The 27,052-nt window shown below is 39.3% G+C and overlaps 1 protein-coding gene across 4 annotated transcripts in view; it reads right to left on the reverse strand.

The window, feature by feature from the left end:
* The window catches only part of LOC121672688 (glutamate receptor-interacting protein 1-like), a 175,538-nt gene that overhangs the window by 89,658 nt on the left and 58,828 nt on the right, over positions 1-27,052 (reverse strand). The window contains exon 1 of one of the 4 annotated variants that reach the window (XM_042045430.1): positions 20,143-20,545. The exons of the other annotated variants lie outside the window; for them this stretch is intronic. Within the exon in view, the coding sequence (XP_041901364.1) occupies positions 20,143-20,197 (55 nt within the window). The 5' untranslated portion in view covers positions 20,198-20,545. Of the gene's footprint in view, positions 1-20,142; positions 20,546-27,052 lie in introns of those variants that run through there. 4 annotated transcript variants of the gene reach the window in all.

A 27,052-nucleotide genomic window follows, 5' to 3' on the forward strand; every position in this document is an offset into this window, starting at 1 on the left:
TCTATACGATCCAAGTAAAAATATACATTTTAATGTGCAGGTGAAGAAAGCAATAGCATACCTACTGTACTTTTTTTTTCCACGGAGAAAGTAGATTCCCCAGCTATAGAAGACTAAAATATTGCTTCTTTCTACAAAGTTATTTACAACTCTACATGAAATACAGACCTATTTGGCATTATTTTTCAAATGCTTTCATTTATTGGTATTTTTTTAATATGAGTCCTCACAGTTTACAGGACTACATTTAAGTGATTCAATTGAGAGGACGCATCTTTAGGAAGAACTCGTCATACCTGTTTTCCCTCTGTACAGAATGCATCAGACCTTATAAAAAAGCTGAGCTTACTTCAAAGCTGGGGGAAAAAAAGAGCTTTGTGCCTTGGAAGAAGGACTTTGCTGCACATTCTTAATACATTTCAGAAAAAAAAGATGAATGGACAAACACAGAAGCCATTGTAGCACTACAACTGCAGTATAACACTGTCTATTAAGCTGGTACAGCTGCCTATACTTAGAGAAAAGGTAAAACTACTAACATGGTGTAATTTAATGCAGTGTAGCTTTCCTATCATCCTAATTTCCAGTTATATCCCTTTTCATATCCATCCTTAACAAGATTATTAAGGCAAATTGTTAGTTGTCATCACTATTCTTTCAACCCTTGGTTTAAGTACACTATACATTTCACAATGCTAGGATGTGGTAGGAACTATGCACTGAGCAGAGAATTAGAAACCAGCAAATAAATGAAATCCATTGTGTAAAGTTTTAGGCTGCATATATCCCCCAGGAAATTAAAGCTATTATCAATTACTTGATTGCTTAACAGAATCATCCACTTTTATCACAATTGGACCAAAAGCCCTGTAAGTCCATACCAGTACTTAATGATGCATTTAGGAAACTAACATTGCATTAATAGTCTGAAATGTTGCATATTTGGAAACAGTTGAATGACTTTGGGTCTATCCCCTGCCTCAGAAAAGATGTAACTGGATATGCCATTCTCCTGATTGATATATGCCTCCCCAGATAGAACTTCAAAATTTCTATACATAACATGAATTATTCAACATATGTGTGAAAATGACATTATTTTACACTGGGTGACATGTGGATATTGAATGCTATTTCCAACTGCAGCAAGACTGTAATTCCTGAAACATTTGATTTATCTTTCACTAATACCTAGTGCAATATCCTAGTGCAACTAGGATATCTAGTGAAAAGATGCAACTTGAAGGAGATCAAAACCAAATTCAATGGCAAAGAAGTATTTCTATAGAGACATGTTTCCTAGTAGTCAAACCAAAAACTCACAGTCTGGAGATACTGATGTTTTCTCAGCTAACATCTGTCACTCTGAGTCCCTCTCCTTACAGCTGCTTCTGGAAAGCTCATTTGCTGTCTTACACTTGAGTGTCAGGACCCAGAGTCAAGGTCAGGGATTACTTGTCTTTCCTTGGCTCCCAAAATTTTAAGTAGGAAGTGTGGCCAGGCAACATAAGGCTCTGTTCATCCCCATCAGATTCATCCTCACAGCGTTTGTTTCCTGTGATGGTCTAAATACAGAAAGCCCCACAGGCAGTGGAGGGGAATTAAAGCACAGAAGCCTCACACTCAAGTCCTGAAGTGAAATCATGGCACCCTGGCTCAAAAGAAAACTACCACAAAGCAGGATAACATTTCTAACCTTACCTTTAGAAGGTTCTAAGAAAAAAAAATGAAAGGATAAGCATCAAATTATTTTTGCCACATCATGCCCTAGGCTGGGGTTGTATCACTATCTTTGTCTAATATCCCTGGACAGAAAATGAGAAGAGACTGGAAACTCACTGAGAGCCCATGGGAGCTGCTGAGTATGAAGAGGGGCTTGGTTGGACTACAGCTGTTAATGATGCTTTCCTTGTATTTTATCCAAGACACATGGAGTTTGTGTATGCAAATAGGAGCCACTCCTGCTCCTCAAGTCAGGGTTGTTTAGAGAAAGGAGAAAATAACTGTAGGAAAGAAATGTGAATGCAGTGTACACAGAAGCCGTTACCTTTTAACTTCTTTAATATATAACCACAATTGCCTTGAGGCACAAATATCAATTACTTTTACACTATAAAAATAGTATCTGATAATTTGAGTTATTTTCTGCACAGCAAACAAGGAGACAAAATTCTGGCATCTTATAAAAATCAAAAAAACCTCATATTTTAATTATTGCCGTTACAGTAGAACTGTAGGCTTTGCCAAATCAGTTAAAGGACACATTTTACTCTGAAGAGGCTCCCTCAGGTAACAAAGGAATAGGCAATTTAAAAAAAAAACCCACCACGCTTACAAAACTGAACAGAGGTGACCTCAGACACAGACAGAACACAAGGAAACACAGATGTTTAGTGCTAAGAACCTACAAAATCCCAGCACCTCTCTGCCAAATGACTGATGTGGAATAGAGTGCAGCAGCGTGAGATGTTCATCAAGCATGATGCCACATGACCATGAGGAATCAAAAGTATTTCCAGATAAAACAGAATATTCTTGACCATCCTTGGAATGAAAGACTGTCACCATCCTCTTAATTCTTCCTCGCTCAAAATGAAGAGTTATAATTATGTACTGTTGTAAGAATGAACATTTACGAAGTCCAACCTCCACAATTCTATCACCATTCTCTACCGAAGAGTGTTTTTAATTTTGCTTATAAATACAAATATCAGTTAATGCATTAACTGCATTTAAAAATGCATTACAGAATACAACTGCAATTAAAATGCATTACAGAATACAACAGTGATTAAAACTACTTTTTAAGGTATCTGCAAAATCAAGTTTGAAAAGAATATACAGTCAACTCAACAGAGCATCAAAAACATGGCTCCTGAATGGTCCAAAAAGTGAAGTTATCAATTTTTTATAATCTGAGAATTTCAGATATTACTTCAGCCAAAATCTTCATGATAACAGAAGGATAACTCTGTACAACTTCAATGCATAAAGCAATGACTACCAATTCTCAATGGCAGCCCAAACTACTGCCTTGTGAAAACATTAACAGCCAGAAATACAGCTACGTTGAAGTGCTGTAAGATGTTCCGAATAAAACTATATGGAATGGTATAACTGCTAAGGCTTGAATACTGACAGTTTTAAGAGTTCAGTCAGAAAGGCACTTGATTTGTAGAGAGTGAAAAATATATTTATATATCTATATAAATACATAGATATAAAAATATTATCCCAGCCAGGTAGCAGCAGTGTGAACTTCCTGCATTTTGTCTGACAGCATCTTCCACTCCTGAGAATACTGTACTACAGTGGTATTAAGATGATTGCTTGAGAAATGGTTGAAACAAGCCATCATTTACCAGAATATAAACCCAGAAATTAAATTACAGCCAACATTTCTCAAACTGCTAATGTTTTAAACAATTTTCTAAAATAGTCAAGTTGTACTACTAACTGACAAATACCTGTCACTTTAGTAAAATAGAGTTTTGAAGAATTATAAGCCATTATTATTAAGAAACTTTGCGACTCTTGATCAGTGCACCTATGCAGCAACAACTTGTTAAAATATACACCATAAATTTAATATCCTTAACAAATTACATTCAGATGTAGCTGTGACCTTTAATAACATGAAATGCTGGAGAACAGAGACATTTAAAGACGAAGGACTTTTAATCCTGAAAGGACCTTAAGATAAGGTCTTTAGTGGACCAAGGACCACTTAAAGAATGAAGACTACTGAATGCTATACAAAAGTTGATGCATTTCTCCAACTAAGCGTGTTTGATGAACCCTCATGTCCACATGGTACTGTTTCTGCAGCATTACAGCTGGAAATAATCTAGGGATCATCTCAACAGTCCACCAACTACCACCCTTAAAAATTCCAAGCTGTGATTTCTTTCCTATCCCGTGTGTGACAGATTTGACAAAGTTACAGAAATGCTCTCCCAACATTAGCTATCACGTAGCTGCTCGATCCCTGGTCTTTCTCTATTGCAGATAATTATATGGCTCTCCAGTCAACTCATAAATGAAGTTCAGCTCCATTTCATGTGAGAATCACAGACTCAAAATCCCTTCCAAATCTCACCTGGCCCCTCTGTCCTCTGGAAAGGCCACTGCTCTTTCTCTTGTTTTAGTCAATCTAGACCAAGACTTCCATCAGTGGAAGTGGTGGGTGTTGGTCTCTTCTCCCAAGTAATAAGTGACAGGAAAGAGGAAATGGCCTCAAGTTGTGCCAGGGGAGGCTTAGCTTGGATATTACGAAAAATTTCTTCACAGAAAAGATTGTCAAGCACTGCTACAGGCTGCCCAGGGAAATGGTGGAATCACTATCCCTGGAGGTATTTAAAAGCCTAGTAGATGTGGCACCTGGGGACATGGTTTAGTGGGGCACCTGGGGACATGGATTAGTGGTGGACTTGGCAGTGCTGGGTTAATGGCTGGACTTGATGATCTTAGAGGTCCTTTCCCACCTAAATGATTCCATGAGCCTACCAGACAATCTTGCAGAAACTGTCTCAGACACATTTGGTCCATAGTTTTCTTTCCGCTTCTAGACCCATAACTTCCAGTCACCTCCTTAGACATGTACGTCACCAAAAACACTTTTGCTTAAACTTCTAGAATTTGTCTTAGAATCAAACCAGCTTCCTGACATAACTTTTCTTCTGCTGATGAAGGAGCTCAATTATCTTTATTTCTTGTGGTTTTATGTTCTGCTTGACCATCTCCTGAAGAGGACCATACACGGATACTGCACCGACATCCTTAGCCACTTAGAATGCTTGAAGGACTATTTCTTCACTGCACTTTCCAGCTACTTTTGGTGCCTCTACAGTTTAAGGAATTTTTTTTTTTACTGTCTCTCCACCAAGATTATCTCTTCCAACAAATATTTCATTTTTACCACAAATACTTCATTTTTACAAATGGTGTGAGAATGTACTTCATTCTCACAAATGTCTCATGGCTTGGACTGCCACACCATCCCAAATTTCCCACCATGATCATCAGTGATCATTTGCACTTGTCAGTGGTCATGCTGTCCAAAGGAAGTTTGGCCTTCCTTTTAGGTAAGAGCTTTCATCCTACCAGGCTTTGCTTTCATTCATCTTTCTCAGAAGCCATACCATCCCAAGTTTCCACATGCAGCTACATGTTCTAAGCTTTGAGTGCTCCTCAGCTTCTCTTCTCCTCAGAGCTACTTCTGAGCTTCACTAGCCAGGGTCAGCATTGGGGTGGAAAAGCAAGGGCAGATGAGCTTGTCTGTCCTATTTAACCTCTTCTTTAACATGGCAGCTTTGGCAAAGAATGCTATGGATATAAGTGTTTAGAGACATGTAAGAGGCAGCTGAATCTGAAAATCAAATGCAGGAAAACAACTACTGACCATGTAAGTATTGATTTTCTTTGGGCTTTATTGCCCTTCTAACATGGACCACTGTTTTCTCTTGAAAAGCAATAATGTTTAAATCATGGGGATTTCTAGAATAGTAAGATAGTATTCCACAGGCAACAGATAAACAGGTTTCTGATTTCATCTACAGGTACCTTGGTAAGAACAAGGGAACAAGGTAAAAAATTAAAAGCCTGAAACAAAGCTAGGATTCCCCACCATGAAAAGAACCAGCACCTGCAGTCAGTAGATACATCTGTCTAAGCCATCAAAGCAAATCTGTCTGTCAGAGATGACCAATGCACCTGGGCATGCTCCTATCTACACAAAACCATCACAAGGAGGATAAGCACCACAGCACTGGCACCACCTGTTTTGGCAGACTGAGGAAAATGGGGACACTCCACTGCTTTCCCAAGAGTCCTGCTCTATCTGTGCAGAGAGCTCAATCCTAAGGCAGTGACTCCCATCCAATCACATTGCACTTGAACATTTCCTCCCAAAAGAGTGGTTCAGGTTAGCCAGCAGCACCAGTACTAGCACAGCCATGCTGCTCATCAAATACAAAGCATCTGTAGCTGTCTCATGAATAATATAACCATTATATATATATATAAAAATAAATACATACATATATATGTATCTAAAGCTTCAACATCAGATCCTTGTCAGCTTTTCCTTACTAAAAGGATCTCTTTCTTCTTACATCTGACAGCTGGGGCTAGAGCACTGCACAGATTCAGATTTTCAGCATTTGCACCTACAATTTTAGTTCTCCAAACTTTGTTGGAACAGCTACACAGAATGCTTTCAAAACCAAAGCTGAATCAGAAACAGAGAAATAGATTTGGATGTGCTCATTGGCACGGACACTGCCAAAGAAGAAGCTGAAGAGAAGGAGGCCAAGAACAAAACCTGACTGTAATTCACTGTTCAAGGAGGTGGTATTAGATGAGCAAATGCTTCTGCAATATGCCCGATCCATTAGCAACTTCAAATCAGACAGACAGTCCCCATGGATTCATGTCACAAAACCTACATTTACAGGAAGACTATTCCCCTTTGCAGGAAAGGCTTACCAAGAATAAAAACCCTTGTAATGAAAACCAGCAAAGAGAATAAATTACCATATATTCTTTGTATTTCAGCTGCTCAGATAATAATGTATGAGCTTCACACTCTGCATGAGAACATTCCTGGATATCCCAATGACACCCTGATTGCAAACAAGGATGAAAAAGCTTTAATCCAAGAAGTTTCTCTCTCTTTCGCTTACACAATCCATGTTTGCTGTTCTTCCTATTTAAGACAAAGCTGATCTTGAAATAGGTCTGACTTTGTTATCTTAACACTTAATTAAAATTTTAAAAAACTTAACAGTGCAGACATGTCTCCTCCTCCACATTTTCAGGGACAGATGAGATTCATGTCATAAAGTATATAGCAGGTATGTCTTCCAGAAAATTCTCTTAAGGAAGGAGGATTAACTATCATTTTCCAAGCTTTATGATGTTTATGGAGTGAACAGAATTTTATTAATCTTCTGCTACATGCAGTAAAGTTACTATGTTTTACCTATTTTATATTTATCATCCAAATTGGAAGTACACTGGTTATCTCTTAGGTCTCGTAACTTCAGTTCTCAAAGAATTATGAATTTGGGACTGACTATTCAAATGTCCTGCAACACTCTTTCTCATATAACTGGATTAATCTATTAAAAAAATCATCTTTACAGAGATATCAAATGTCAATTTTTTTGCATGCAGATATACAACAATAGTAATGTGACTGGTTGCAGTGAATACAACTGTTGTAGATTTATCTCACTCTTCTAAGGAAATTAAAATTTTGAATTATTCCTTCCTACCTTGTTCAAATCTTTTACTGAAGTTATTTGGGAGGTGAACTGTTAGGCTATAACCTGTGGTTTCAGCAGTAAGATAGCTGCTATATGTATGTATCCACATATATGTGTATATAGACACTTGTATATTTACATAAACACATATATGCTCATTTTTCATGATTTTCAGATGTTTTAATATTTTCCATAATGATGAAAATTAAATGCTGAACAGAAGTTTGCTTTTCTTTATTTCATTTACAGACCCCTTAAAAACAGTGCATGGACTGTGAACAGACCCCTCGATGAATTTTTCTGCTGTCACTTCCCATTACATCATTAAGTTTTGTCAGAATTACATAGAGATTCTTCCATTTGAGTTTGTAAATTGTTCATGATAACTTTGCAAGAGTCACTTGGTGTGTTACCTTCAGCTTTGTAATCAACACTTACCAATCTTAAAGTTTGTTTCTGAACAACAATTGCCTACTCTATTCTTCTGCTATTCATCACAATTTTTGATGTCTTCAAGTATTCCTCTGCCTCCATCTGTAAGGGCACAGGCTTCAGACATCACTGTATTTGATGTCTCAAAGATAAGCAGTGTAGATATACAACACATTAGATGTATTTTTTGCTCTTGGATAAGAAACACTATGATTTTAGTTTAAATTACTGTTTTTCCTCTTTCTTCACATTCAATCACAATGAATCACAAACCTTAACAGAGTTAAAGCAATAAAATTAAATCACATTCTGATTCTCAAACTTGGGCTTATAGTGAAATCTCAATCAACAAAGTATCTGAAAATGTAATTTTTGAACAGCTTAAGAAAATAAGGAGAAAACCAGATCAATAAAAAGAATCTGAAAATTCTTTCAGCTAACCACAAACCACTCTAATGTCTGAAAACAATGTTTCAAACAGATTACTAAGCTCCATCTCTTCTGGTATCTTTTTGGTATCTTTTGGTATGACAAAGATATCACTGTGGGACAGACTGGGGGGAACTTATGAGGAACCACCGTAAAATACAAGCCAACTGCTCTTTCCAACATCTTCCCTCTGCTCTTTTCCTTTCATGGTAACATGGATAGTAGAATTTGATGTGAAAAGTTCACAGGAAATGTCACTTACTTCATTACTCTATGACTAATTAAGATTAAACAGCTCATGGGGGGGCAGCTCATTACAGTAATTTTTTGGCTCCTGTGTAATTTCTGAACAATAGTTGAAGGAGAGAAACTTCTCACACAGTGAATGAGAATCCGAGTGGATGCACAATGGTGCTGAATGCTACCTTCATTGGGACACTACACTAGAAATGTCAGCTTGGGTCCTAATTTCTTCTAAGACAGCTGTCCATAATACTTCATCAGTATCAAGACCATATTGCTTAAAACTCTCTACTGAAGACGCCACCAAAGTAACTTCAACATTTCCTACATACACTTGGCATCTCACAGATGCATTTAAGTCATCTATTATATTTTGCTACCCAGGGCATCACTTGAACCCCTGACAAACTGAACACTTGCATCAGCATGTCGACCTGGAGTTCCTAAAATGCACTTGCACGTACAGACACAACATGCAAACCCCTTTAAAATCATATGCAGTCCACATGGCCAATGCCCATTCAAGAAGGTCCAACCTTCCCTACTGTCCAATGGCAGAAATCAGGAAAAGATTTGGAAGTCTTTTCCCGATTCTGTTGGAAACCATGAAAAAGAAATAGCCTGGATTCAGTACTACCTTTGAGATCTCCTCTACCCAGCTATCTATTTACAAAAGTAAAGGCACTTTTTTTGACAGTCAGGTAAAAAAACCCCACCAAAACACGCAGTACACCATAGCAACACAGCAGGTCTGAAATATGCATTGAAAGTCAAACTGACTTGTCTAGAACTGTTAATGAACATTTCAATTACAGCTACACTGAGATCTGAAATCTTGGAGACAGCTGAAAAGCTCAGTACTGGGCACACCACATCCCAGCCCAACCACTCCAAGTTCTCAGTCTGGGTAAATTGTAAGGATGTGAATCCCATGAAAAATAAGGGCAGAGTTTATACTCACATTTCTGCAGGGAGTAAGTGATGAAGATTTTCTGTTACATTGGACAAAGGAGATCTCCACACTGTGCTACTGCCACAGATGCAAAAAAAAGAGAAGTCAGCCTTGCTCCCTGGGGCTACAGCTCCTACCTCAGTGCAGCTGTCAGCCAACACCGAGCAGCTGCTCTTCAATATTACACAGCATATGCACGTAGGAAGTGGCTCTCAGACAGGCATCTGCAGGAACTGCTGCTGCTGCTGGTTTGGTGGCCTTGCCTGAACCATCCTGACAAGGTCCATAACAGCAGCACTGAAGAGTAAACTGCATTCTTCTACAAAGGGAGCTCAAGTGCTTCCTAAGGCATAACCTACCTTCCATTTGCACATCGAGACGAGCTCCTGCTGCCTTGGAAGCTCTGGAACATTGAGTAAGTGGCCTTTGGGCACATTTATCACTGCATTACACAGCTCCAGAGTGAAAACAGAGACAAGATGTAGCTAGACAATCTTCTGGACTGCTGAACTTCCCAAGGAACTCCCCCATGAACACTGCACTTTCCTGCTTTTTTTTTTTAAGTAGTAAAACAAAACCTAAATCAGAATCCCCATTTTCTCTGTTCCTTCTTATTCTTTGAGGAAAAAGCTATTAATTAAAAAGTTGTTATGTCTGTTTCTTTTTGAAGAATGCAGTTTCTTTTTACTTTCAAGCTTTGTGGAGTTTCGGTTTTGGGGGTTTTTTTTGTCCAGTAAAAAAGAACTGTTCATATTACATATTAGCTCAGGCTGTCAGGTTTTATCTCCATTCCTAACTCCTTTTAGATCAATGAAACAAAATCTGCACTAAGTTAAGTCTCAGGTTCAGCAAAATGGATTCCTGACCCACAGGTGCCATAACAACATCATACTATCTTAGGGTCTACAGAAATTTATGTACATAAGCATGTCAGTAAAGGAAAAAAACCATATAAACCCTGTCACTGGAAAGCTTAAAATACTCAAGGGTGCCCTCCTTTTGGACTGCTGGGGAGAAGGAAATGATATATCAACTTAAGCCTCCTAACATGGTAGGAAATTTCATCTTTGTTATTCATCACTGGCTTGTGATACAGCTGAGAACAACATGCCCAGAGTATCTTTGCAAATCTGCACTGGTCTCTAAGAGGTCACAACACATGCTGGATGCCCAGCAAAAAAAACAAATGGAAAAACAAACCCCAACCAAAACTAGATGCCAAAAACAGTATCTTCTGCCAGACAGAGCTGTCAAATTCTAGTTGACTAAAAGTATAAATGTTTCCTTGAGAGCACTGTGGATTTAAACTGTGCTGTATTGGAGACATTTACCAATGTACTATGGTAATGCATTCACTGGAATAGCTGGTATTTCCTTGCTTAAGATCTTTCTCTATTCACAGTTGAGAAGCTAAGGCAGAATAAGCTTGTTAGATGTGACACTATTTCCAGTAACACATTTTCCCCCACAAAACTATGTCTAGTGTTTGCCTTTTTGTAATCTGTCCAATCTGGAGCAATTTTTCTGCCCCAATACATTTTCAGGGAAGTCTCCTTTTCGAGTGACAACATAATTCCCAACAGCACTAATAACTAATAAAAACTGCAGATAAGTAGTTCAAGTGATATAATAGAGAGGTTGCAGTGGAGACTTACCTAATACTTTTCCTTTTTGTGTAATAACAACATTCTGGGCTGAAGCTTTCATTTAACTTTTGCCCAGAGTCTTAAAAGGTTCCTAAATATTACAGGAGTGATGCTTTAAAGCAAATGCCCAAAAGAAGAAAGGAGACAATAAAGGATGAGCATCTTTAGAAGTTCATACACTTATAAGACGCCGACAGAACTTGGCCTGCAGTTTCTTAAATATCAGAAATTGTGTGGCCAGCAGGACGAGGGCAGTGATCATTCCCCTGTACTCAGCACTGGTGAGGCCACACCCTGAACCCTGTGCCCAGTTCTGGGCCCCTCACTACAGGACAGACCTTGAGGTCCTGCAGCGTGTCCAGAGAATGGCAACAGAGCTGATGAAGGGTCTTGAGCACAAGTCTTATGAGGAGCATCTGAGGGAGCTGGAGGTGTACAGACTGGAAAAAAGGAGGCTCAGGGGAGACCTCATCACTCTCTCCAATTACCTGGAAGTACACAGGTAGGGTTGGTCTCTTCTCCCAAGTAACAAGTGTAGGATGAGAAGAAATGGCCTCAAGTTGTGTCAGGGGAGGTTTAGATTGGATATTACAAAAAATTTCTTCACGGAGAAGATTGTCAAGCACGGGAACAGGCTGCCCAGGGAAATGGTATTTAAAAGATGTGTAGATGTGGCATTTAGGGACATGTTTTAGTGGTGGACTTGGCAGTGCTGGGTAAGTCGTTGGACTGGATGATCTTAGAGGTCTTTTTCAACCTAAATGATCCTAAATGAGAGTAAGGGAATGACACGGTGTTTGTGGTAACACTGTGGTAAATCAGTTTGATGATGCAGAAGGTTCCATTAATTTATATTACTAATAAATTTATAAAATTTTATATTACTAAAAAATTTATAAAATTTTAATATAAATTTTCTTTCCCTTGAGAAAAAAATAGCATGTTATGAACCACTTTCTTTTTCCTTGCAACTTGTGAAAACTTGGCCCTTTAGGATATTCTCCAAGCAGGGCAGTCCTCCCTATATGCCCCGCCAAGCAGCTGTCTCCCCAGGCCTGCAGAACTCCTTGAGGGAATGCAGATAGGGCAGAAGAAATGAGATTATCCTTTGTTGATTTACTGAGTGCTGCTTGGAGAGGTGCTGTAACCTATGCTGACAGAGACAGACTTGCCTGTGCCAAGAACAGGACCTTCCCATGGCAGAAGCACATCAGCAGCACCACAATATGAAATGTAGATGAGGCACTACTAAGCAGAGTCATGCTGGCTGACAGATTAAGCTGCAGAAATCTGCCTCAGAAGGCAGGTATGATCTCACTCCTATAACACAGTGTATCTCAGATTTAGCAGACCCCCAAACTAAGATTAATAAAGCTCATGAGAGAGTGAGTCCATTCTTCACACAAGGAACCAGAGACCATTTCTACCTGGAGCCTCACCTTGCAATATATTCCTAAGATATCTAGGTAGGTACTACTACATAATTGTAGACTTGAACTTTATATGGGATAGAACATTTCCACAAAATCACCATTTTTAGCCCCTGCTGCTTTATTCTCAGCAGGGTGGGTCCCTGTTTTTCCTCACATTGCATGTGCCTTTCCCGCAGCAACAGGCTATGCCCGCAGCACATGCCACGTCTGCTTCACCTTTTCTCACATCCCCCTGACTTCTCCTTTCCTCACTGTCCTCTTTCCCGCTTGCTGTGCTGAGCTCCCAGCAGAGCTGCATCTCCCCCAGCTCATTCCCTGAGTTGTAGCTCAGGTCTCCTTCGCCCGCTCCCGCAGCACCCCAGAGATGGGGGCCATGGGCACCTCCAGCTGACTGCAAAGCAAAGGCCTGCAGTGTGTGCCATCTCTCTCCTACCCCATCCCACCCTTCTCCTTTCCATGCTTCCTCAGGCTTCACCTCCATCCACAGAATTCTGTGGAATTAAGATACTTCAAAGTAATCAAAACTCCCATGGGCATCAGATAGGCACAGAGTGAGAGCAAATTTGGTTGCAAAGAAAAATCCAGTGTTCTTCTGCAAAGGCAAGGATGGGCACAGATTTCTGCAGACTGGCAAAATTTGCTATGTCTCTCCCACTGTACCTGATACATGCTCCTGCCTAGCTCTTGGCTCCAGCCTTCCTCACACCTTCTGTGCCACTCTGGAATGCTCACCCAGACTGGGATCCTGGGCTGTTTCTGAATATCTGTCTTCTACAACTAGAAGCAGCAATGACACCGAAGACAAACTCATGGAATATTTGCGACACACTTCTGTCCTGCAGCAATGGTGATACTTGGAAGGATATTTGTGCAACAACCAACCCATGAGCAAGCCTGGGGTTTCATCACACACAGCTCAAATGTCTTGCCTGCGTTCATATTAAAACTGGCACCACTTACCAATAAACTGTTTTTTTAAAATAACTTCACCTTTAATACTCAAAAAACCTACAAACCGACACATGGTAATCTATTTTTTTTTTAAATTTTCCTCAGAATACGTTTCAGAGGAGAGGAACATAGTTATTCCCATCAGACCACTAGGGACAAGGCACAAAGTCCCAATCACCTGCTGAACTCTTGTGAAAGAAGTTCAGCAGGAACCAGCCAACAACTTCTATAACCCATCCTGCAAATCTACACATGCTGGAAAAAGCACTTCCTACATTTTCCATGTGTAACTGATATCAGAGCTGCCACATCAGAAAGCAGCTAGTAATAGCTGATAGATAAAAGACAGCTAATGGCTACTTACCATCTCTTTATATGATTGCAGCTTTCTCTTTACACCTTACAGGTGCCTGCATGCAATTATATCTGTTTATCTAAGCCAGAGAATTTCTCTGCAGAACTCCAGTCATACACACACCCTCAGACCATAAGGGCTGCAGCAATGCTCCTACTTTTAGTACATGCTTGATTTGGAAAGTATTTTTATGTATTTCTTTTCTCTCAAAGCTTCACACAGATTGGTTAGTATGCTGCTGTGCTTTAGATCATCCTGAATAATTAATAAAGAGTTTGCCAGTTCTGGAATATATTAGTGGCAAAGAAATATTGCTTGAACTTGTGAACTGTGATCAGCTTGCTGTAGAAGAGAAAATCCTTTCTCCTTTCATTACCTCTTACAACAATAAGTTCAAAGAATTCCTTTGAACAAAAAGACAATATTGCGAACTAATAATGCTCATTAAATATAATAAATCTGCCTCTTTTGTTCTACACATACTCAGTGCTGGAAAGCCTAAATAGCAATTACAGAAGGAATATCTTAACGAAAATTCATCTCTCTCCCTCTCCTTCAGCTATCATAATGCAGGTACTTACAATTTCAAAGCAATCCTAAAACAATCCTAGCCAAAGGCACTTAAGAAAGTGCAAATAAAAAAGTCAAAACTGGCGAAAAATCTGGAACGGAGAAAGTCTTGCAATGTCTTCTCTGCTCTCATAGTCTTTGCCAACTTCAGTAACTGCTCCTAATGAGTAATGATCACATGGGAGTTCAGGGGAGGACAGGGTTGTCCCCAAGACTAGCATGGACCCACTGAGCGACGTAAGACAGGTCATGGCCACTCTTTGCCTTCATTTTCTTATCTGACAAACAGTCTTTCAACAAAATAATTTTTAAAAAAACAAAACAAAACAAAAAATTCCAAGTACCAGGGAATGCTTTTGTTTTGGTTTGTTTTTTTTTTTTTTTTTTAATTATTTTTACTACATTACAAGCACTAAGAGCAATGTCAAAACTTCCCTTGCTGACAGACGTCCACAGCTCTCCCCTGTGGACTCTCTCCTGTCTTCTCATGAAGTACCCACTAATGGCTGAGGAAGGGCTGCAGCTTTGGACGTGGCCCTGAAGTTCCCACATGCTAGTGGAAAAGAAAGTTTCCAGATTTTGCTTCTATTCTTTATTCTTTCACTGTAGCTTGTTTACTAAGTCAGAAGAAACACAGAAGTCACTTTCAGAAATAAAATGCAAAAAACTTGGGAGATATGGACAACTTGGATAAATAGGTGTTGAGTATGAAAAACCTCAAAGTTTGTTTCTGAAACCCCAACCTAATGCACAAAGCCAACAAATCCATACTGACTGCCTATTTATAGAACTTATCAGACATTTAAGAGTTTTCTGAATATTCAGAACTAATTTTAGAAAGACAGGGAAGCAACCAATGTTTAAAAGTCCCTACAGATATTGTTACTTGTGACTTTTACTTCATTCAAAGCAAGCTGTTGACTCAGTTCTAGTAGTTAACTTGCATTTTTATAAACAATTTATTGGCAAAAAGAGACCACATAATTAGAATTACTATTAAAATAATTAATTAACCAGAGATGAGTCTCTGGAACACTGTCAAGTTTGTAATAAGGTACTAGACAGCCTTGATGTCAAGTCTTTACACCACTTTAATTTCATACTTTAAAAAAAAAAAATCTGTGTTTGTTGTGCTGTAGCTGCTTGTGGCAAAGCAAAGTATAACCTACGTCCAGCTACATTCAGAATTCATCCTTTGATGCTTTAGGCCCCAATCCAATTTTTAGATAACTGATCATCTTGTAAAATGGAGTGCAGCATCTTGCCTTTAAAGCTTGCTTTATCTCACTGTATTGGAAACATACTGGGAGAATAAAAATATATGTCTGCAGAAAGGATCTGTATGCGCAGTAGGTGATAAATTATCCTGAAGATAGGCTATAAAGCTTTGATGGGTGAGAGACATTCCACTCAGCTCCTCATGCTATGCCCTGTGTAACAACAGTTGACATCTTTATCAGAGTGCTCCTATTCTGTTTCCATTATAATAAAATCCAGAATAACTTCACTGATCTGTGTATGTTAAAAACTGCATTCCTGACTCTAACAAAGAGACCCATTTCTGTAAGTAACTTTATACTACTGACACAGCTTCCTAAAAGTCCTGTTCTTCCGGCTAATAAAGGGAAAAAACGAACATGTCCGTACATAAATTAACCACAGCCAAGGCTTCGTAATGCACTGCTTGAAAGGCAATTTTTAAACTATAAAGTGGTTAATTTACCTGTAAAACTGACCAGCCTACACATTTCAGCAACTTTTCACTATAATATATTATATATGTATATTGTTCATTGTTGTACTTAACATAATAACTGTAATTTGTACCATTTTTATTTAGCCTATATATGCAATGTAAGGGATTACCACAGGCTCTTTGGTATGCACAACATACTGCTCAATGCCCAAGGTCTTATACGAATAAACTGGGGGGAAAAAAACCCTAGTATTTCTCCACTGCATAAAAAAATCATCCTACAATACAAGCAGCTGTATGAAGCGCAGATCTGTGGTTGCTCTTGCAACTTCAAATGTGGCCTCTCCTTATATTCACTTGGTCAAAATATAAGTTATCATTCTCTCTAAGCCCAGTACTTCTCATTGTGAAAACTATAAAAACAGCTACTACTTCAGATTCTAAATGTAGCTTTTGGCTTACCTTGCTCTTTTGGGATAGAAAGGAGAGAAAAAATTAATATACAAAAATTACAAAACCCTCTTCTCAGTGCAAATTTTAGTAGCTAATATGGTAAGAAGATACCTTTTCTCTTTTCAGAACCTTTTAACTACTTCCAACATTGCTTAAAATGTATATACATACACACAGAGATTCAAATACGTATAGATAATCACAGTAAAAAGAGACTGACCCAACAATATTTCAGCTCAAATGTAAAAGCATGAAAGATTTATTCATGAAAGAAATCAGGTAACTATAGCACAAACTCTCATCCACAATAAACATTTTAGCAGCTATTAAAAAAATGCATAACAGAAAAACAGCATAGAATCAACACACTGGTGTAGAAAACAGCAGCTTATTTTTGTTCTTAACTAGGTAGACTAGATCTAAATTCAAATCATGTCTCAACACCTATGAGAAAGAAGTCTCACACGGCATCATTCTTGCAAATTGCATCATCAAATAACGTAATACTTTTCTTCCATGGTTGCTTGTTAATGGACAGAAATATGAACCTTCATCTGACCTTGGTAAAGTGCAATTTCATTACTGAAAATGTACTGACCTCCAAAATTAAGACTCACAAAACTGAAGTGTAATACATTTTAAGGGGCCTAATCTCAGTCTTCTAAATTTCCCACATGAATAATTATTGTACACTTCTTGTTTGCCACATATTTTGCTTTAAGAGGGGGAGTGATTGATACAGTGGAACTACAGAAGAAGACTTCTGTACAGCAGCTGCAGCAGCCACAGTAGCCCTTGTACCCAGAGAGGCAATACGACACAGGAGGAGTGCATGGGCAGGGGCAGCAGTGAAGCAGGACTGAGGGCAGGGGGCTGGACTGGAAGACATTTGAAGGTCCCTTCCAACCCAAACCATTCTGTGATTCTATAATTGTGCCTGCCTCCTATGAATGGTGTACGTTTGAAGGCAGAGGACAAAGAAGAAGACTAATGCTCCCATCTGAAGATGACCCTGGAGATGAGGTCAAGAGAGGTAAGGGTTATCTGCTGCAAGCTCTGACTCACAACTATGAGAAGGAAGAGCAGGAGTGGGTCACTGACTAGGGTTTGGAGAGCATTCCCACTACTATATGATATTTTTGCCTTGAAATTAGCTCACAACACTTGAAGATTCTCCTGCCAGAATTTTTTTCAATTACAAAGTAAGTACCTGCAGCAATAGAAAGACATACAAAAGAAGCTCTCCTCTTTGCTTTCAAAGGTTAAGATGAAGTACAAGAGGGGAGTGCAATTGCTGTAAAATACAATATTGCCTGAATATCTCCATGTTGGAAAGAATTGCCTTTAGAGAGTCTCCAGTTGCACAGATGAGGCATTTCTGTTTACAGCCCTATCTGAAAGAACAAGAAATGACGTTACAAGCTTACTTTGTCAAGACAGGCATGAAAAATGACGTAACATAAATAAAGCTGGTATTTCCACATTTTGTGTACAGTTAACCACACATCTTTTATTAAAAACACAAGACACTAATACAGTGTGCAGCATATCTGTTTCTTTTCACCACAGGAGGGCCTGAAGACAGTAAAGAAATTATTTTGGGGAACTGCACAAAGCTACAGGATTAGTGCAGAAGAAAAAGACCCTAGCAGAGACAGGCTGGGGGCAAGTACTAAAGCAAGGAAAACTTCTTTTGGAGCAAAGGAACGCAATGAATGCGCAAAACCCCATGACTATCAAGTTAGAAGGAAAGGAGATCTTCCAGCTGATACAGCAGCAGGAGATTGCAAGCTGTTGGCAAGAATCCTCTCCACACTAACAATGTGAAGGTGCATCCCTGTCCTCAGCTAGGCTGGCTGTGTTGAGCAGGCCTTAACTGCTGTCTGAGATGTAAACGCCAAGGTCATAAACCCCAGAGAACTAGATAAAAGAACAAAGGTTTTACTCAGCAGTGAAAACTCAGGAACCTGTCAATTAGGACAGCAACACCAGTCCAGCATGCACATGGCTTACAGGAGAATGAATATATGAACATACCTCTAGACTTTATCAACTAGAGACAACCATAAAGCACACTAATGCAAAACATCAATAGTATCATGCCAGCTCCTATTGGGAGGGAGTGGGAGGAGTGAGGAGTCTCAAAGGAAGTTAAGATTATTTCAAAGGAGAAAAAACCCACTAGCCTGAGTTCTGTTGAACGACGGAAGCATGAAAGAATTAAGATGGCTATGATGTATAAGGCTATTGATTATTCACAGGGAAACTGTATTTAAGTGAAGTAACAACTCTCATCAGTGACAGATTAAATTAGTGCCCAGATCTGTCTGATAAAGACATCAGCAGACAAAAAGGTTGCTCTGCTCACACCAGAAAAAGGGAATACACTGATTTTCAACCTGATAAATGTGTAACAGAGCTACCAGAATCGAAACATTTTACACAGACGAGAAAAACAGGCATCACACAGCACAGATTTGAAAGAGAAGCAAATCTATTGAGAGGATGATTAATAAATATGTAAGTTCCTATGTTTTGAACAACATGGCCCCACAAAGCAATCTAAGTAACATGAAAATGATTATATAAGTTTGATTGCAGTATTCTTCTCTCTTCCTATTACTGATCTCATAGTATTAGCATGCTACCTTTTCATGCTTCTGCAAAATAAAACACTAATTGATTTTGAGCTATCCTGACTAATAATCAAAGATTTCTGATTTTTCAAGCTAAGCTGATTAAAAGAGTTTCATGCACATACGGATGTATATCCAGCTGCATGGTAACAGCCATTAAATATTTCACAGCACCCAAGACAAAAAATAGAAGCTTCTTATTTGCAGACACATAACACTATTACAATGTTGGAAGTTTCCATCAAAACATCGAGCTAAAATCCCAAATTAAACCTTTCTACATAGAGAGGGAAAAAATTACCAAACATAACAGATTTTTTTTAAAAAGTAAACATTCTTTTTAGAAAATAAGGTATGTTCCTGAACAGGGAAGGTGTCCTAGGCAGGTTTTCACATATCTGCTTTAACAATCACACAGGACTCTGAGTAGTATTTTAAAGTTCTGAGCGGTAAAACAAGAGACTACAAAGATTTACAGTAAGATAAAATGCATACTGCTCTAACAGGCAAATTAACTTCAAAAGTGTGACATGCCAGTGCAGTCCTGAAAAAACACATGCTGCTATCCATACCTCATCACATAGAAAAGTCTTTGGCATCTAAAGCACAGGTAAAAATAGCTCGCAAAGGACATGAAACAACAGAAATTCATTCTGGATACAGGTCCAGGATAGCAGTGTCAGTTGTTCCCAGTAAGGCAGAGCATGCACTGACCCAGGAGGGACTCCACTGAGCAGTTAGCAAAAATACAAAACAATTGCACCTTACAATAACTTTAGCACTTCACTTGAGAAAAAAACCTTTTTTTAGCAATAACCAAAAAAAAAAAAAAGAAAATAAAAAGAAAAAAAAAGAAGAGAAAAAAAGAAAAAAGGAAATCTATCTTCCTAACAGGACCACAGCCTGGGACATGTAGGAACGGTAACTGAAAGAGCCCGTACACCCTCCTGTATCAGGAGTTCTTTGTTGCCTGACAGTACATAGGAAGGACGGTCATATTTAAAAGTAAAAACATCAGGCTGTGTCTCTGGAAGGATGCAACGGAGCCCCTGGATGTGTAAGAAGGAAAGCACGTTACCTTTCGCAAGTCTCCTCAGGATCTGACAGCGGCATTTAAAAGAGACAGCTATCATTCTGGCTGCCTGCCTCCCCTGGCAAAGCACGCTCAGGCTCTGCTTGGGTGAATGCAGCAGCAGCCTGTGAATTCCTCCTCCTGCACATACCAGGCAAAAGGTAGCCCCGGCGGGGAGTGACAAAGCTTAATTCCTCCTGGCTGATGCAGAGATCAGCTCCGTGTCATCCAGCAAAGCTGTGTCATTCAACTACTACCGCCATCACCACCACCTGCATGAGGAGATGAAGGGCTTAAAAAGCCGTATTTCTTTAAAAGCTAGAAAGCATCCAACTGCACACACAGACGCGGATATTAGAGGGACACATCTCCCAGCCTCTCGCATTCCCTGACCCTGCAGGGAGTGATGGTCGCTGTGCCAGGCAAAGGGCCCCACGTTTCAGCAAGACCGGGTGCTTTTTCTCCTCCTTCCTTATATCTATCCTTTCCCTTACTGTTCCCTCTGGATAAATAGGGCAAAAACACCGGGAATCCTACTTCTGGGGGAGAAGGAGCCTATTTCAAATGGAAATATTCTAATCAAAGCATATTAAAGATTTAATCTTACAGATCTGTAAGGAAGGAAAAAGAAAAAGCCTGATTTGATAACCATGAAAGCTTTTTGACAATTGTAGACAAGTATATTACAGACGCTGAAGCACAGACCACAGGAGGAGGGAGGGAGTGGAGGGAATTGATGGATTGGTGTGTGTGGGCAGGACCACCAAGCATTTGATCACACCAAAATAAAATGATGCTGAATAGAAAACACACAGCTAATCGAATTTTCTGCCTTCACTAAAGGGAGAAGAGAGCAGATTTTAGTGCACCTGAACATTTACTGGCCAAACATTGCACCATTTGTTAAGATTTCTTCAGCTCACGAGGAATTTTATGTTCTCTCATGCCTATTTAAACAGCAAATTAACCTGCTTTTACAAATCATTCAGAAAATTATGAAGTAGAGCATACCACTTAAACTAGAGTTCCATACCACCTTTATGGACAAAACTCCATACCCATTCTAGAAGCCAAGCAAGCAAACCAAAATATTCCATATAGAGTTTATCACATCAAATCTACACACAAACCCCAAGCCCTGTACCAGATACTCTCCTTTAAGACAACAGATCATTATTTCTTTCTCAGGATCTATGCTTCACTTGAGTGATATATTTCAAACTGTCTTCATATATTCTGTCCCATTCACATGCTTTGATTACAAAATTGCTTAGTTTATCTTCTGCCGTCTTCTATCCATCACTATATTTAATGTTATAGTCATGGTGCACACCTTCTACCACCAGCTACAGAAAGCCAGAAGGAAGCATGGACAGCTTTCACACTCTGAGCCGTTTCTCTCTCCCTGCCTGCTCCTCACTGCATCTGCAGCCCTGTGCTTCCCCTACTCCAACTCACTACTATTACAGTGATTGTTTTTCTTATTTTTGTTTTATTGGTTGGAGCAACAGCCACGTTTCCAAGGGTAAGGTGAAACACTCCATCAGTACAGTTGCAATTGCCCAGACAGACCTGGTGAAATTTTATTTCATTAAAACCAGATAGGGGTAATCGAGTCATTTGTTCACCAACCTTGTTATTGCTTCTTGTAGCTGCTCTTGTACCAGAGAGCCATAAAACCCAACCAGTGGAAAAGCAGATGCACCTGAAGGCATGGACTGATGGCTCCATCCTTGTAAGCACAGACCTCCGGCCAGGGATGGACAGGGCATACAAGGAGGGATGAAACCACAGGATGAAGGCGAAGGTTTAAGTCAGAGTAATTCAGTGGTCCAGAAAGCGAACAGAAAATCTTGGGACTATTATGGAGGGAAAGGGGAGAGGAGTTGTGTATTCTTGTTCTCCCATACAGAGAAAACCAAGAGAAGGCTAAGTGGGGAATATGCTTTTAGAGGAAAGAATTTGCCACCTCTCTTTCTTGCCACCTCCTGCTCAGGTAACAGAACCTCACATCAATAATACCAATAAATACCACGTTATATCTGCTTTCTTTTCTCTCTGCTCCCCTGGACAAACTGTTCCAGAAACCAAAGGCTATTGCCTCAGCACACGGCCCCTGCTCACAGCTCTTTCAGGTTTGAGACACCGAAGCTGCCTGAACTTGCTGCTCTCTTTCTGCAGATCGGCATCCAGAATCCTTATTACTACCTCCTCATCTGACAGATGCCTGTCCTTGATGCCATAAACTTTGCTGGACCCAGGCAGACCAGTTTAAACACTTCCCCTTAACTTATGGCCAACTAGAAGATACTGCAAGATGATAGTTTAGCTGCCCTAACATTTGTTCTTTGATTCTTCCCAGTCAGCTGTGGGTCAGCATTGTCTACACCAGGCAGTAAGGTTTCCACTCCCATCTGTTTGGATATGGACCTTGACATCACCTGCCAAAATCAGTGCCAGGTGAGCCTGCAGTGCTCAAAAGAACATGATTTTGTTGAGCAGGTCTCAACTCAAGAGCTAACTTTTGTGCAATCTTAACATCACTGAAGACTTTTGCTGGGCAGAGAACGGCAAGAGGTTGTATCTACACCATGAGGAAGAACTGCTTGCTGCTTGCCTTTGTGATCTGACTTCATGATTTATCCTGGTTCAGCCCCTTTGGCAGAGGATGCAAAACAGAGCACACTTACAGAGCTAGGAGGCTGCAAAAGACAGACTTCAGACGCCAGAAAAAAAATCAAGCCTTTAGGTAAGGAAATGCTGAGTCCAAATGGGATTAAGCGGAAATGTGTAAAACTGTAACAGTTATACAGACACTGTGATATATATGCAAAACCAGCAGCAGATCTGGTCAGATAAGGCTTTACTAACAGTGAAAAGATGCATTCTTTGATCCGAAAAGCTTATTGTATTGTTTACTACTTCTAGATTACTGGTGTGTATGTTGAATAGCCTCTGAAGCACTGCAACAGTCACTTCCAACCAAGTCAATGGGATTATTTTTTGCTTAAGTTTCTTCAGACAATTTTTCTGTCCTTGCCAAGGGAGGTCACGTACGGATTTGAATTTCTCAAAAAGATTTCAGAAAACAAAGAATTCATGCTTCAAATACAGCATGGAACATAAAGATCTATTGTATGTACTTGCGTATTTTTTTCCTCATTTTTGCTAGGTCTAGAAAAGATGTAATTATTGGAACAATTTCTAAAATATTCACTCATGATAGACATGGTTTTATCACCTTCTTTCAGAACAACAATTGTGAGGATTAACAGAACTGTTCTTGTCCAAAGTCCTAGTCCTGAAATTAATTTAACTATACCTCATGTGTTAATATATATATATTTTTAACCAAATTAAGGATTTTGTGATTATTAAATATTTCAACATCCCAATAAACAGACATAATTTTCTGAGGTGTCTGTCGTTCAGCTCTGCAGCTAGATTCAGCTGGTTTCAGGAAGAAATATGGGGGAGAAGGTAAAAACAAAAAGGTAGGTAATATAATATTAGGAGATCAAAAACCCTCATACTAAGAATTTATTTATAGTATATATAACACAGGCTAAACTCTAGTAATTACATTTCTTCCTTATTAATTAACAGAGTTGCACATTTAGTTACAATTTTCTCTGGACTCATCTGTAAAAATCTTTTTTCATTGTGATGCTTTTGGGCAGCACCATGAATTTGTATCAATTTCATTGCTGCACTCACTCCTTTCTTCAGCAGCCTGAAAGATTATTTATAAATCTAGAATATATATAACATACAAATGCTTTCTCAACTGTATTTGTATTCATAAGTACTCAGTAGAAGGTCACTAGATGAAAGAAGCTTATATTTCCATACGATAAGACAGGCAGTGTAATATATGTATCCTATTTAACACAAACTTCTGGTTAATCTTATCAGATCACATTAGCTGAAATAAATGAATGAAAAAAAATGTTATGATCTATTACACTTCTCTGTAGGATAAAAAAAATACCTAATGAAATTTCTCTAAATTAAATTGAAGATTACAATCTTTATACAGTGTGACATTTAGATACAATCAGGAAATTTTTGTGAAGAACCAGTATTCAGTGAAGAATACAAATTATGCAAAATATGAAATTGGGGGAGGAAAAAAAGAGTTTGCAAAAAATGAATGTCTCATGCAGAAAACACACCCTTCTATTTGACAGGAGTATATACACTTGTACACACCTTTCTGTTTCACGGGAATATACGCACCCAGAGGACAACCCACGTAAAATTCCACTCACACTGTATCAAACGTCTCCTTTCACACAGTGACTGAAAATCACCTTAAAACCAGCTACACCCCATCCCCTCTTTCACTTGTCAGGGGATTTGTCCACATGAGCTACCCTAATTGGTTTTGGATGTTGCATGCTCCTACTTTTCTTCATGTAAGTTTGTGCGTGACCACAGCGAGGCAGATGCACCACAGAGAACTCATTTGGTCACAGTGGTGTGAATTCACCACAGACCCAGACCTTTAAAGAAAGCCAGCTCATGGGGTTCAGTGAGGACAGCAATGTACTCAAACAACAGTCTCAAGAAAACATTAAGACAAGGAGAAAGACATGCAGCTATCGAGTGCTTCATGTGTCAGGAAGACAGTGATATCTACTGGATCTACCCGCATAATATTGAAATGAAATATTATGAGATCCTAACACATTAAGATTTTGTACAACTCAGTATTTTGTTTCATCATTTTACAGGTTACTGCTGGCACCTAGCACATTATTCAAATGGAAAGTCAGATTTTTAAGGAACAAAGAGACTTACTTTAGCTCTGAAAATAACACATGGCTATATGGATACTTCTTTTTTGAAAACTAAAGCATTTCCACTATAGCATTTGATACAACCTTATACCAATACTGATCTATCTGAACAAAATTTTTCATCCCGAAGGGAAGAGCTGCATTCCCATTCAGTCAGTCCAGCATTTTGCAATAAATACTGCTCTATTATGAAGATTCCCCTTCACTGCAGGGAGAAGGAATAAAAATGCGAGTGAAATAAAGACACCCTGTTATTCTCCAGTGCTCAGATTATCAAAACAGACAACTTGTCAGCTTTGCATAATTTGGAGGATCTTGTAAATTTACGTTTTTATTAAATCAACTACAGCAGCTATTTTCTAGCTATATTAACCACCTTTGCAACACTGTTGGGTAATTTGACGCAGACATTGCAGCAGAATGCTTTACAGGTCATTAGGAGTCATAAAAGCTGCTCTAGCTTCAGAAGATCCTCACTGGAGAACATGTCATGTACGAGATTCAGCATGTCAAAAAGCAAGGACATGTGTGTTGAAAGTGGTTAAGAGATTACAAGAATACATCGTTGAAGATCTAAGTTGATGCCAAAACACCACTGCATGGCACCATACAAGTATTTTAGCTTCACTGCCTAGGAAGTGATTAGGAAAAATAATTTCGGGGCCTTCTAGGTAAAAAATCCCAAAATCTTCATTTATTGGCTCCAAGCAATGTTAGCCTTTTAAAATTGGTGGGTAGTAAACAAGTGGTGGTAAAATCAGTAAACATTGCCACATCCTGGCAATGGCCTTTTTTTGAAGTATTATGAAGTATCTGCAACACAGCAGATCCACATTTTAATTGACTTTTTTAGAAGTCTGATTTAACAATGTATTTTACACAATTTATAATGCAGTATTAAGGGAAAGAGAATACATACATCTTTCCTACATGAAAACAACTCTCCAGTACACATTACCTTTTAGCACAACATAAGGAACAGCATTGCCTACATTACCCTTTACAGCAATCCCACACCAGAGCTTCACAAAAAAAATCTTTATCTTATCAATCTGTTTCAATTGCTGGGAAAAACTAAACCTGTCCTTTTCAGTGAAACCATGTTGATATACAAAGGTTAAGAGATGTTTCTCACTAGAAAAAGATCTTAAAAAACCTTTCAGTACAACTCTGACTTTTCACTCTTAACTTCATTTCAGCTACTGGCACACTGTTCAGCTTTTTCCACCCTTTCTTAGCCACAAATATTTGTTTAAAAATAATTACAGACTTAAAAGATTTGGAACATATGAAGATGCTGCACACACTACGAAAATTAGAAACTTTCATAGCACAAGTACGTTGTAGTCTCTCAAAGGAAATTCAAGCATAGCCACAACTAACTGAGATTTGCTTCAGAAACAAGTCATCATCAGCATCTTCACATGGTTTGGGGTTGGAACAGGCCTTAAAGATCATCTAGTTTCAATCTCCCTGCCATCCACTAGACCAGGCTGCTCAAAGCCCCATACAACTTGGCCTTGAATACTTCCAGGGATGAGGCATCCAAAACTTCTCTGGGCATTCTGTTCCAGTGTCTCACCACCCTCCCAGTAATGAATTCCCTCCTAACATCTAACCTAAATCCCTCCTCTTCTAGCTTAAAAATGTTTCCCATCACTATCTGTCCATGTAAAAAACCTGCCATCTCTCTTTTTCTAAGCTCTCTATAATTACTGGAAGGTGCTCTAAGGTCTCTCTGGAGCCTTCTCTTCTCCAGACTGAATAACCAACCCCAGGTCTCTCAGCCTCTCTTCACAGAAGAGATGCTCCAGATCTTGGACCATCTTTATGGACCTCTGGACTTGCTCCAGCAGGTCCATGTACTTCTTACATTGAGGGTCCCAGAGCTGGGTGCAGTAGAGTCTCTCCTCCAGCCTAGTCTCACCAGAGCAGAGCAGAGCAGAGGAGCAGAAGCCCCTCCCTTGCCCTGCTGGCCACGCTGCTTTGGATGCAGCCCAGGATGCGGATACTTTCTGTGCTGCGAGCTCACATTGCTGGGTCATGCTGAGCTTCTCGTCAACCAGCACCCCCAAGTCCTTCTCAGGGCTGCTCTCAATCCTTTCTCTGCCCAG

Source organism: Corvus kubaryi, unplaced genomic scaffold (assembly GCF_017639235.1).
Source record: "Corvus kubaryi isolate FWS band 111438036 unplaced genomic scaffold, C.kubaryi_AGA036_p1.0 64854, whole genome shotgun sequence".
Classification (NCBI taxonomy): Eukaryota; Metazoa; Chordata; class Aves; order Passeriformes; family Corvidae; genus Corvus; species Corvus kubaryi.